The following is a 13,514-nucleotide window of genomic DNA, read 5'->3' on the forward strand; positions in this document are numbered from 1 at the left end:
GCTGTGGGTTGGCAGTGCACTAGATTGCTGTCTGCCATAAGATGAGTGACAGTGTCGGACAGACCAACCAACCTGCATGATCTCTATGCCATTATTATTGTCCATTTTATGGTTATTTTTTACTCTTGATTATTATTGTTAATGATTGCCCCGTTGAAAATCTTTATTATTATTATTATTTTAATTATGTTAATACTGTCAATTAATAACTTACATGAAATTTCCAAAGTACTCTTTTGCTATATGTACAGTGTTATGTCATGTCAATAAAGCAATTTGAATTGAAAGCAATTTGAATTGAATTGAAATTGAGAGACTGAGAGAGAAAAAGAGAGAGAGGGAGAAAGAGGGGGTAAGAGGGAGGGAGGCGGCCGGGTAGCTTGCTCAGTTGTCACACTTTAGCACTCCTTTGCTTGTGTATGTAGTGTTGGCAGGATTCCTGAAAACCCTGTGGGAATTTTTAGAATCAGTGATACATTATATTTCTGCCTCTGTAACTAATCGTGGGCAGAACAGCCCCGGCCCACATTCCACTGCCTCCATTAGCATGTAATGTCCTAGATCTGTCAATTTGATTAATACTGTATGTCTCTTTGACTCTACCTCATACAGTAATCACTATCAACGACTTTACACGTCAAAATCCATCCTCTAATGACTAGAAAGCATTGCTTATTTTCTCTCTTCTCTTTCTCTACAGACATCCCCTCTCTCCTTCTACCGGTCTCTTTGTAGTGTGGATTTTCTCTTTCTCACTCTGTCTATCCATCCTTTCACTTGCCTCCTTTTTGCTTTGTAGTATCTCTCGCAATCTCTTCCTCTCTCTCTCTCTCCGTTTTCTCTCTCATTCTGTTTTCCCTTTCTCTGCCTGTCCTCATTAGAAGGGCTGGTACAGTAGTAACATTAAAAAAGGCTTGTCTGGTTTCTGTGTGTTCATAAAGACAATCTTCTGTGTGTTCGTAAAGACATGCTTCTGTGTGTTCATAAAGACATGCTTCTGTGTGTTCATAAAGACATGCTTGTGTGTGTTCATAAAGACATGCTTCTGTGTGTTCATAAAGACATGCTTCTGTGTGTTCATAAAGACATGCTTCTCTGTGTTCATAAAGACATGATTCTGTGTGTTCATAAAGACATGATTCTGTGTGTTCATAAAGACATGCTTCTGCAGGCACATGAGGCAGCTGCTGACGCTAGCTGAAAATAGACCCTCAGAACACTCAGCACTCTAACGGCACTCTACCTCCTCCCCCCCAGCCCCTGACACACACACACACAGACACGCACACACTGCGCTCACACACACACACACACACACACACATACACACGCACAAACACACACAGGCAAGCACTCACTGTGCACACAAACACACACACACAGACATGCACACACTGCGCTCACACACGCACACACACAGGCAAGCACGCACTGCACACAAACACACACACACAGAAACGGGCACACACACACACATACACCAGGCCTGCTGGCTATCAGCTACTAAGAGAGAGAACAGGAGAGAGATGAAGGGGGAGAGGATGGGGGATGGGGAGCTAGAGAGGATGGGGAGAGGAGAGGATAGGGGGGGCTAGGAGGGTAAAAGGAGGGGGAGAGGATGGGGGAGTAGGTGAGCTGAAGGGGGAGATGACAACAAGTGAGAGACATATTTTAAGGATGGGTGACTTTCACCTTCAGAGAGGGATGATAGGCACTCATTGGGATGATGGTGGGAGGGAGAGGGGATGTGCTCCAGTTAGTTTGCTCTCTCCCCCCATCTCAATTTTTTGTCAAAATGTGTTAAAATAAAACATGAATGTGTAGTCTACACAATTCAGGGTTTGTTTAACTGTGTGTGTTAGCAGCAGATTTTTCCAAACTCTCACTCTCCACACAAAATCCCCAGGACGAGTAACAACACAACAGATAACACTGTGTTTCCTCCTCTCATCAGATCACAGCCAGGGGGTTTGCCCCGCTGCTACAGTTTGCCTACACAGCCAAACTGGTTCTGAGCAGAGAGAACATCCATGAGGTGATCCGCTGTGCTGACTTCCTGGGCGTTCACAACCTAGAAGACTCCTGCTTCCGCTTTCTACAGGCCCAGCTGCATAGCGACACGACTGATCACAACAATGGCCTTTGTCGCAAGGAGCTGCCGCCGTCGGCGCACACAGATGACCTCATCACGGAGGAGGACGGTGACGGTGGTGGTTCTGTGTCGTCCGAGACCCCCAGAGTGACGTCATCCTCTTCGACGAGGTGGCGACCCAATCACTCTACCCTCATGCCCCTCACCAGCAGCCTGACCTCTGACCTCCCACAATGCCCCAAATACAGGAAGTACCAGCAGGCCTGCGCCAAGCACAACGGAGAGAACAAGGACGATGATAGCGTCACCTCGGCCGCCTCGTCACTATGCCATGCCTCAGCCTCCCCAGGCCGCTCAGAGACCAGCAGCACCCACCAAGGGATACACCCCCTCTCCCCCTCCAGAATCAAAGACGAGCCCCGCTCCGGGGGCGAGGGAGAGGAGAGCCCCCCAGGACTGTCAGAGGATAGCCAGAATGTCCTGGAGCTGGAGTGGGAGGGGAGGCCGGAGCCCTCAGCGCATCCCCCCAGCAGAGGTTCTCCATCTTGCCTGCACTCCTACCTCCAGAGGGGCCTCCTGGATCTCAACAACCGAGCCAGCACCCTACCTTCCACTCCTCTCACCCAGCAGCTACTGACCAACAGACTCTCACTAGCCCATAACAGGGACAGAGACAGGGAGGCATCTCAGGGGGAGGGTGGAAGGGACCTCAGGGCGGTGTCTGCAGAGACAGTGGGATCTTCTGTTGGAGACATAGAGGGGGTAGTAGAGGGCATGGCAATGAAGCCCCTTGTCTCAGACGGAGTCAGCAAACAGGAAGTAGAGTTGGATCGCCGCAGCAGCGTCATTTTCTCCCCCGGGGCATGTGACCATCTGGGAACACCATCTCAATCCTACTCTGACCGGAAGTCTCTGGAAAAAGATCTGTTGGAGATCACCTCGAAATCCCTGTGGACAGGGGTTAGTCAGTCTCTCCCCTTCCACCAGACATACTCTCCCCTACCCTCCTCCACCACCCCCCCCACCGCCCTCCAGGACCCCCTGCCGACTATGGCCTGCCGACCGCGGCCCACCACCAGCTGCCCTCTGCCCATAAAGATCTCCCCCTGCTCCCCCGCCTGCGAGCCACGCACACGCACCTCCAGCTCCTGCTCATCTTTCTCCTACCTGGAGGACGGGGGCAGTGGGGACTCGCCCTCCAGCCTGCCTCAGTTTGACTTCTCCTCTTCCCCATGCTCTGTGTCGGGCTCAGGCTTGGCTCGCTGCCTGGTGGGGGAGCAGAGGGAGCACAGTGGGATGGTGGTAGGGGAAGCCATCTTCTCTCAGGGCCGCACCAAGATCAAGTGTGAACGGTCGTATGGGGCCAACTCCACTGATGAATCCGGGTCCTTCTCAGAGGGAGACAGTGAGTCTGGCCCTGCCAGAGAGCCAGGTCCCGAAGTCAGTATAATTTATCTATCTATACTACATATTGAAATTGTGATCTGTGCTATTCAAAATGCGTTTTGCCAACAACTAAAATTGCTCTGACAAAATGTTACTGTGTCAGAGAGATACCACACGGTTAGTGTTATGGCTGGGAAGATGAACTGTGTTGTAATAATTATGTTTTGATGGTTGTCAGAGTTACTTCTTAAAACCAAAAGGGATAAATATCTGAACAAATAGCTAGGACCAGTCCTCTTTATGAACTGCTAACAAAGCAGTGGTGAAGACTTAAGACAGAAAGAGAGAGAGCGACAGGAAATTGAATAGACTAGTTAACTGTACAGTATATGACAACTGTTGTTCTGGGGAAGAAGAGCCTAGAGAGCTTAGAACAGTAATAGTCTCAGTCATCTGTGAGATTTCTGTTTGACAAAATGTCTGGATGCTATTCACCTCTAAAGCTATAGTCATGGCCCATCCATGCACACTCCATCCGTCCATACAAGCCAATCTCCCCTATTCACAGCCTAAAGCCTCTAAGGATAAGACCTTGATTTCAAACTCTTTGTTTACTTTAAGAGAACCGCAGGGATTGCCATGGCAATGCTTAAGCGCCCACTCCATCTCTCATGTTGCTGTGTGGAGAGAAATTAGACGATTCTTCTTGTGCTCCACTGTGTGCTGAAGTCTGTCATTCAGCCGCTCTGAGAGACTCACACACAATCAGCAGCGTCTTCTATTAACTAATCTATATCAACTTTATTTCAGAACCAATGGTGAGTCAGTGAGAGACAGGCTGGTGGAACGGTGTGAGTGGGAAAGAGATTGATGTAATACAATGAATGACTGCTGAAAATACACAAACAGTGATGGACAGAATCATTGAGCTTTTTATCACAGCTGTTTTTAGATGAATGGAAAGCAATGGATATAATGCTCGGGTAGGTAGAGTTCCGTAGAGGTGTCAATTTTTTATTGAATTAGATTTCGTTCATAATGAGGGTTAATGCTTTCCCGATTTTTCTCTCTCAAGTCGGAAAAGGAGCTGAAATGTGTGTGTGCGTGCATGTGTGTTTGTGTGTCTCCATATGCTCATAGCAGTTCTCAGCGCTGACACTTGGTTCAGACAGAACGGACAGGTGTCCCTGTACCCTCCACCATCTGGCACCCTCACCCAGTTTAGACCCTCCTAACTGGGACAGTGTGCTAGGCGAGCCCCCTGCCTGAAGACAGGGCCAGGACCTGGCCCATATAATACGCACGCACGCACGCACTCACCCCCCCCCCCCCCCCCCCACACACACACACAGACACACACCAGTTGACACAGATGAGGCCATCATGTCAGTGCTGGCCCACTCACAGAGCAGAGTAATGAACTGACAGGAGGGATGTAGAGTTAAAAAGAGAAACCAGAACAATAGAGAGAGAGAAGAAAGAGAGAGACACAGACAGAGCGAGAGAGACTCAGAGACACAGAGAGAGAGACAGACAGAGAGACAGAGAGACAGAAAAGGCCCCCCAAGATCACAGCTGAAACGGAGCACTCCCTCAGTCCCCTGCCTCTACCCAACTCTCTGTGAGACACATGGCAGAACGTCACACAGCATATACTGACCCATTATTAAACACTGAATGATAGCACTTTCAAATGGGAACATCATTCAGACGATGGAGGAGTTCCTTATGACGTAAACTGAGAACTTTATTGTATCTCAAACATCAATTTGAGAACATCAGTTAATCTGTATTTTTCTACAATAGTTTGTGTCAATTGTAAGTAAATTACTAATTTTATCCTACAGTTATTGTCTATTACACTGTAAGCGATTGATTTCAAATAAGTGGAGTACCATGCACAGGCTCTGACCATCTATTAGAGGTAGAATAACAGTGCCACCTAGTGGGCTGGGTGGGTACAACTGTGTGAGATGGATGCTATCTGGGGGAGTTGAGTAATGAGAGCAGAGGACAAATGTCCATTGCTTGCTGTATCATGGACAAGAAAGTTGTTTTGAATTGTACACCAGGTAGAAACTACTGTATATCTCTAATGCATTCCTCTGTGTTTGTTAAGGTCAAACTTCCCTTCCCGGTGGATCAGATCACCAATCTTCCGCGTAATGACTTCCAGATCATGATAAAGATGCACAAACTGACCTCAGAGCAGCTGGAGTTCATCCACGACCTCCGGCGGCGCAGTAAGAACCGCATCGCCGCCCAGCGCTGCCGCAAGAGAAAGCTGGACTGCATCCAGAACCTGGAGGTGGAGATACACAGACTGGTACATACACTGTTGTAATGGTCCTGTTGGTAGCATGGTGCTTGCAATGCCAGGGTTGTGGGTTCCACTCCTACGGGGGAATAGTATGAAAATGTATGCACTCTAGATAAGGCTGCTAAATGACTAAAATGTCCATGTTAAGACTCAGGTCTACTTATTATACAATGAAAAGTTTAATCTCTACTGTTAGCATTTGTAGTACTGTCACTTTTAAAAATGGTTTAATTTGTGTTTCCTTATGCATGTGGTTGTCTGTGTGTTTGTGGTTATGTACTGTGTACATATTGATTCTCTAGGTGTGTATTCAATGTGTGTAAGCTGTGTGTGTATTCAATGTGTGTAAGCTGTGTGTGTATTCAATGTGTGTAAGCTGTGTGTGTATTCAATCTGTGTAAGCTGTGTGTGTATTCAATCTGTGTAAGCTGTGTGTGTATTCAATGTGTGTAAGCTGTGTGTATATTCAATGTGTGTAAGCTGTGTGTGTATTCAATGTGTCTAAGCTGTGTGTGTATTCAATGTGTGTAAGCTGTGTGTGTATTCAATGTATGCAAACTGTGTGTGTATTCAATGTGTGTAAGATGTGTGTGTAAGCTGTATGTGTATTCAATGTATGTAAGCTGTGTGTGTATTCAGTGTATGCAAACTATGTGTGTATTCAATGTGTGTAAGCTATGTGTGTATTCAATGTGTGTACGGTGTGTGTGTATTCTCAGTGTACCCATAACAGTCATGTACTGTATGTGTGTCCTTGCAGGTGCATGACAAGGACAAGCTGCTGAGTGAGAGGAACCAGCTGAAGGTGTGTATGGGTGAGCTGTGGCAGAACCTCTCCTACCTGTCCCAGGCTGTGTCCCAGGAGGTGTGCAGGGAGGTACAGGGGAACCACGAGAAGACCCACGCTCTGCTCCCTACACACAGGTCCAGAGATCCTACTGCCACCACCAACAGCATCTCCATCACGGCCAGCATCGACCTCACCTCCAACCCAGGCTCCCCCACCTCAGAGGGCAGCCAGGTCAAGTCCCCCTGCCCCTCTGAAAGCCCCATGGAGAGAGCCGTTGGCGCTGGGCAGAGGCGGCAGGGCAGTGGGGAGATAGATGTATCTGTCCTAGGGCAGGAGGACCCTGAGTCTTCCCTGGAGCCTGGAGCGTCTACGGGTGTGTGTAGCCCCACTGTTTCGGTGGATTTCTCTCAGGAGATGACTGAGAAATGTACAACAGAAGAACAGCCCAGACAGGACTGTATCTAGCTAGCAACGGAAAATGAATAGCTAGTAACAGGGTGTGTTTTTATTGTTATTATGACACACATCGCTACCTTGATGTATAAAGTTTGAAGTACATTTGTTCTCTGTGTTTTTTAAAGGATGACACTACAGTTGTCTTATCAGCAATACTTTTAAACAGGTATTTTGGAGATATCAAACTCCATACAACATTGCTCTGGCAGCTTCCCCTCTCTCTCTCTCTATTTCTGTCTCTCCCTCCCTCCCTCCCTCTCTCCCATCATGGGAGTAAACTCAGGAATTCCTCTGAATGTTTAATAATGTTCAATAATGTCTCTGTAAAAAGCTATTTAATTTCAAATTGTACATCTGAAGAGTTCTTCTATATAGCTGCGAGTAGAATGAACTCTCATATGCAAAGTTTCCTTCAGTTCTAATTTCTCACTTTCTTTTTCCTGCATTGTTTATGTACATTCCTCTTTTGCCTTTAACACACAGTAGCATCTATGGTGAAAGAAAGAAAGGAATCAACACACAGTAACATCTATGGTGAAAGAAAGGAATCAACACACAGTAGCTAAAGTGGGAAATAGAAGAAAAACAAAAACGTATTGCACCGTTCAACGGTAGAGGTACCGTTTGCACCGTTCAGCGGTAGAGGTACCGTTTGCACCATTCAGCGGTAGAGGTACCGTTTGCACCGTTCAGAGGTAATCTATCTCATTTATACTAACAATGCATTTACACTAGCAAATGCATTGACATTGGCACTTAGAAATGAAAAACTCCCAAGCCAAGTACTTACTTAAATTATATTCAACAAATATAAATGGTGTCAAAGACTATCATTCTTATCTAAACCATATTGCTCTTTTAGAGGTAGAAATGTATTGTCCCACGTGGTGAAAATGTAATATTTTGTTCTGAGGTATTTTCCATTACATTTAGTGTGAATCAGATGTATTAAAGAATTGGGGTGGAAGTGGAAGTCACCACATATTCCTGGTTTGATAATCCTTAAATATAAGAGTGCAATTTATCCTCTAAACTTGTCCAGTATTCCTAATGGTGTATTATCAGATGAAATGTTGAATACTAATTCAAAGAGATGCTTAGATAGTTGTTGGTCCATGGTAATGCCAAATTATTCCATTGTGGAAGATCGTTCTGTAGCATGTGTCATGGTTAGATTAGTGGTTTCTTTGTTGTTTTCTCTAGGAACTTTCCAATGTCATATTCTGGGAATTTCAATTGACATCCTTTAGTTTTCCTCACAGTATAAAGTACCAATGACAGAGCTCCACAGAATGTACTGTTACTCTGAGTACACTGAATATACCGATCACCCCATTTTGATATTTTTGAATTTGAAAAATAAATAAAAACATGTTCAGTTATTTATTTTGACAATGTTTCTGTGGGGATGAATTGTTGGCACAAAATGTAGGCCTGTACATTTCCTAACATTGATTCTTGTGATTTTTAATGGTTGTTGTTTTTACTGACAATTTGGATGAAAGACAAATCTTTTCTTTGTTTTATGATTCACAATGTCCTTATTTAGTACAAATTAAGCAAACGTTTAAAGCGGTAAAAGTGTTTACAAAAGTCTGTGTAACATGTTTGTGTTTTTTAAGGATTTTTCCATGACAAGAGACTTTGCATCATTGGATTGATACGTTTGGGTTTTGAACTGTTTTTAAAATGGAACATACAATTGTAAGTGGATGATGTGTTCACACAAGATTTTAAACGTATGTTTGACAAATGCAGCTCCAAGTCTTGCCTTAGAGGTTTCAAAGGCCAAACTCACGTGAAAGGGAAGGGAAGGTGTCAATTTAAAACCATACTGTGGAAAAATAACATTCTGTCCATACCATGAAAGAAATGACTGATTTCAGTACAACCACAATGTTTACTTGTTTGGGGAAAACATAGTCGCATTTTCTCTTAATGTGCATTAACAATGTTATTTTTCCACGGTGCAGGTTTGATTGAATCCCAGCCTGAGTGTATGCAGAGGTTATGCCTCATGAACTTTATGGACTCTTACACTTATCTACCTGCAATTCTGCATACCTCTCATTTTTGGTCAAGGACTGTACAGTTGGAATACGTTGTGTGTGGTTTTGTTTCTATGGTTATTATTGTATTTGTAGATTTTTGGTGAGATATTTTTTATGTGTAATTTGAGTAAACCGCAAGACGAAAGATATCAGCTGTTTCACTTTTCCCTTTTTAGCTTTTAATGTTCAAATTGCCTGAGTTTGTTATATTGTAAATATTATGTAACTGTTGTTTTTGTTAATTTGACATGCAAATGTTTTGGAAGAAAACTTTTTGTCAAGACGCAATTTCTGTTTACGGATTAAAACAAATAGCATGCGCCAATTCTTTGTATATTTTTTAGTGTAAAATTATGATATATCTCAAAAATAATCCATCAAAGACGATGACAAAAAGTGATTTTCAGTTTTAGTAAATAAGCATTTAATGTCATGAATTAAGATTGTGTATCAAACAACTACACACTCATAAGAATCTATTGTTGAATGTTTAACTTAAAAAAGTTCAAACTAAATAAAAGGTTTATAAAAGTGAATGCTCATATAAAAGTTTTTCCAGGGACAAGATGACATTTTCCATGGTTTGCATACTCACCAACATTCATTTATCACAATCATTTTAAGTGCTCACACTTCACACGTTCCTCTTGATGTGCACAATCATTTTCCCTTTCGGCCACAATCAACCACATACAATGTCACTCATTTGGAGATTGTAGGCATTTTAATGAGGTGCTTTGAATTTAAAATACACTGGGGAAACAGCACTGCCTATGACCACATTTGACTTGGCATGGGTTGGTGGCTGTTTTTGGCCCAATTTAATCTGGAGAACCAATCAATGATGGGCGCAGTGCTATTGATATCTCCTGTGTGTTGTTTCACTCGTAGGCAACTCCTGGGGTCTATTTTTGCTCTCGTCCCTCTTCACTTTTTCATGATAGAGGAAATGTCCAAGAATACACTCTGAAAGAGAGAGAACATGTGGGATTGAGAGAGGCTATAGATAACACATTGACACTAGTTGACACAAAATATTCACAACTTTAGCATTCTCTTTGTCCCTCGCTCTTTCACTGTTTCTCCTAGTTACAGTGGTGAAATGTCCCCCCCTGGTTCGTGCCGAGTGGAGGTGGAGTGATGAAAGATCTCTCTCTCTCTCTCTCTCTCTCTCTCTCTCTCTCTCTCTCTCTCTCTCTCTCTCTCTCTCTCTCTCTCTCTCTCTCTCTCTCTCTCTCTCTCTCTCTCTCTCTCTCTCTCTCTCTCTCTCTCTCTCTCTCTCTCTCTCTCTCTCTCTCTCCCTTCCCATCTCATGCTTTGCTATGCAATGTTGTTATAACCTCATTTTACACAGTAGTAATGGCTCTCTAAACCACCAGGTCAGATGCTGCCTGTCTCTTGGCTCTACTTGCCATTGACATTCTCCTTCCAGGGGGTGGCATCATTGGCATGTCCACCATGTCACCCAGCTCGGAATCTGAGCTCCGTGGAGAGTTGCTACTGTAATCACTGATGGTGGACATGCTCTCAGAGGGCATACGAGATTTGAAGCTTTGCTTCCTTCCTGGGTTGGGGAAGAGGAAGTCGCTACCCATGGAGTCCCTCCTCTCCTCCTCCAGGTCTGTGTCCCTCAGAGCCAAGCTGGGTCTGTGTGCTGTCGTGATGCTGGGTCTGTGCGTTGCCATAGACACTACTTCCATGTGGCTGGGCTGGTAGTGGTCTTGGGGGTGTAAGTTGGGGTCCTCATTGATCGTCTGGCCCTGCAGGTTCCTGGGCCCACTATCCCCATTCAAGACAGCTCCTCTATAGGCTCGAGGGAGCTGGTCCACCATGGCGGTGGTTTGTTTCTCTGGGGCTCCCTGGAGGTGCAAGGTCTGGATCATCCCCTGGCTGGGCTCACGTTGCTGAAGCTGCTGCTGCTGGTATTGCTGATGGGGCTGGAGGCCAGTGCAGTTCGCAAAATAATGGCCAGGAGCCATGTTGTTGTGCCTGGGCACCTCATGGTTAGGTATGTAGTGGGGAGGTGGGTCCATTGGGTCCAGGTCCTTCTCAGGAATTACTTTGAAGATGGTCTGAGTCAGCGGCCCGTTGTGAGGAGACAGGTTCCTCATCACACACAGATGCTGTATCGTCGCGTTCTTCTTCAGCTTGTAAATCAAATTGTCATTGTCTGCTGGGTACATGTCTCCCTTCAGAGTCTGTTGGATTTTCCTGATGCCCAGGTGGGAAATCTCCATTAGGTTCAGGAAGAGAGACACCCCGGCGATGACAATCATGAACACCATGAACACTGTTTTCTCCGTGGGCCTGGACACGTAACAGTCCACACTGTTGGGGCAAGGCATCCTCTCGCATTTATACAAAGGCTCCAGTCCGATGCCATACAGGATATACTGGCCCATGATGAAGCCCACCTCCACCACGGAGCGCGTTAGGATATGGATGACGTACGTCCGCAGCAGGGACCCTCTCAGTGGAGCCTTCTTCACCTTCCTCTGCTCCTCCAGCCTCTTCAACTCCTTCTCAATGTGCTTGTGCTCCTCCACCAGTGCCTCCGTCTCCCCCAGCTCTGCCTTCAGCTGGACCCTCCGCCGGTGCCTCTCCTTCTCCAGGGCGCGCAGGCGGTAGAGCGCGTGGCCCATGTAGACGAGGGAGGGTGAGGACACGAAGATGACCTGCAGGACCCAGAAGCGGATGAGGGAGATGGGGAAGGCCTGGTCGTAACAGACGGTCTTGCAGCCCGGCTGGTCCGTGTTGCAGATGAACTCGCTCTGTTCATCGTTCCACACATCCTCGGCCGCCACGCCCAGCACCAGCATGCGGAAGATGAGGAGGATGGTGAGCCAGATCTTTCCTACGATGGTGGAGTGGACATGTACTTCCTCCAAGATGCTGCCCAGCAGGTTCCAGTCCCCCATGGTCTCACAGCTCACTGGTCTTTACTGCAACATGTCCTCACACTGGAGAGAGAGAGACCAGAGGGATTTATTATGCATATATTTTCTGTTAACAGTTAGTTTATAACTACAATTGAAAACATACCATGTTAATAATCATCATGCAATGAATGGAGGGCAGTGGAAGGATAGGGCAGTGGAAGGATAGGGCAGTGGAAGATCAGGGCAGTGGAAGGATAGGGCAGTGGAAGGTCAGGGCAGTGGAAGGTGGGGGCAGTGGAAGGTGGGGGTCAGTGGAAGGTGAGAACAGTGGAATGTCAGGGTAGTGGAAGGATAGGGCAGTGGAAGGTCAGGGCAGTGGAAGGATAGGGCAGTGGAAGGTCAGGGCAGTGGAAGGATAGGGCAGTGGAAGGTCAGGGCAGTGGAAGGATAGGGCAGTGGAAGATCAGGGCAGTGGAAGGATAGGGCAGTGGAAGGTCAGGGCAGTGGAAGGATAGGGCAGTGGAAGATCAGGGCAGTGGAAGGATAGGGCAGTGGAAGGTCAGGGCAGTGGAAGGTGGGGGCAGTGGAAGGTGGGGGTCAGTGGAAGGTGAGAACAGTGGAATGTCAGGGTAGTGGGCATTGGAAGATCAGGGCAGTGGATGGTCAGGAAAGTGGAAGGTAGGGGCAGTGGAAGTTGAGGACAGTGGAAGTTAAGGACAGTGGAAGGTATGGACAGTGGAAGGTTGGCAGTGGAATGTCAGCCATGGAAGGTCGGGCAGTGGAGGTTCGGGGCAGTGGAATGTCAGGGCAATGGAAGGTGGGGCAGTGGAAGGTGAGGGGCAGTGGAAAGTAAGGGCAGTGGAAAGTCAGGGAAGTGGAAGGTGGGGGCAGTGGAAAGTGGGGGCAGTGCAAGGTCAGGGCAGTGGAAGGTGGTGGAAGGTCAGGGCAGTGGAAGGTCAGGTCAGTGGAAGGTGGTGGCAGTGGAAGGTCAGGGCAGTGGAAAGTCAGGTCAGTGGAAGGTGGTGGCAGTGGAAGGTGGTGGCAGTGGAAGGTCAGGACAGTGGAAGGTCAGGTCAGTGGCAGTGGAAGGTCAGAGCAGTGGAAGGTCAGGGCAGTGGAAGGTAGGGGCAGTTGAAGGTCAGGGCAGTTGAAGGTCAGGGCAGTAGGTCAGGGCAGTGGAAGGTGGGGACAGTGTAAAATCAGGGCAGTGGAAGGTGGTGGCAGTGGAAGGTGGGGGCAGTTCAAGGTCAGGGCAGTGGAAGGTAGGGGCAGTGGACGGTGGGGCTTTGGAAGGTGGGGCAGTGGAAGGTCAGGGCAGTGGAAGGTGGGGGCAGTTGAAGTCAGGGACAGTGGAAGGTCAAGACAGTGGAAGGTGGGGCAGTGGAAGGTCAGGGCAGTGGAAGGTCAGGGCAGTGGAAGGTCAGGGCAGTGGAAGGTCAGGACAGTGGGAGGTCAAGGAAGTGGAAGAGGGGGCAGTTGAAGGTGAGGACCGTGGAACATCAAGGCAGTGGAAGGTCAGGGCAGTGGAAGGTGGGGGCAG

At 47.0% G+C, this 13,514-nt stretch overlaps 2 protein-coding genes across 2 annotated transcripts in view; one reads left to right on the forward strand and one right to left on the reverse strand.

The window, feature by feature from the left end:
- LOC129811488 (transcription regulator protein BACH2-like) overlaps positions 1–9,631 on the forward strand; it is a 48,107-nt gene extending 38,476 nt beyond the window's left edge. The window contains exons 3-5 of the mRNA XM_055862844.1: positions 1,955–3,532; positions 5,598–5,804; positions 6,559–9,631. Coding sequence (XP_055718819.1) covers positions 1,955–3,532; positions 5,598–5,804; positions 6,559–7,053 — 2,280 coding nt within the window. The 3' untranslated portion in view covers positions 7,054–9,631. The remainder of the gene's footprint in view (positions 1–1,954; positions 3,533–5,597; positions 5,805–6,558) is intronic.
- A 315-nt stretch (positions 9,632–9,946) lies between these two features.
- LOC129811489 (gap junction alpha-10 protein-like) lies at positions 9,947–12,013 on the reverse strand. The gene is made up of 2 exons (XM_055862845.1): positions 10,508–12,013; positions 9,947–10,061 (listed from the first exon to the last, which is right to left on the reverse strand). The coding sequence occupies exons 1-2, from the start codon at positions 12,011–12,013 to the stop codon at positions 10,023–10,025; spliced, it is 1,545 nt and encodes a 514-aa protein (XP_055718820.1). The 3' UTR covers positions 9,947–10,022.
- Between the last annotated feature and the right edge of the window lie 1,501 nt (positions 12,014–13,514).

Source organism: Salvelinus fontinalis, chromosome 15, assembly GCF_029448725.1.
Source record: "Salvelinus fontinalis isolate EN_2023a chromosome 15, ASM2944872v1, whole genome shotgun sequence".
Classification (NCBI taxonomy): Eukaryota; Metazoa; Chordata; class Actinopteri; order Salmoniformes; family Salmonidae; genus Salvelinus; species Salvelinus fontinalis.

Excerpts from the sequence above, each read along its gene's own strand:
- LOC129811489 (XM_055862845.1), bottom strand. The coding sequence starts at position 12,013 with ATGGGGGACTGGAACCTGCTGGGCAGCATCTTGGAGGAAGTACATGTC. Across the intron at positions 10,062-10,507 it reads CTGGAAGGAGAATGTCAATG|AGTGTATTCTTGGACATTTC; the intron begins GCAAGTAGAGCC and ends TCTCTCTTTCAG.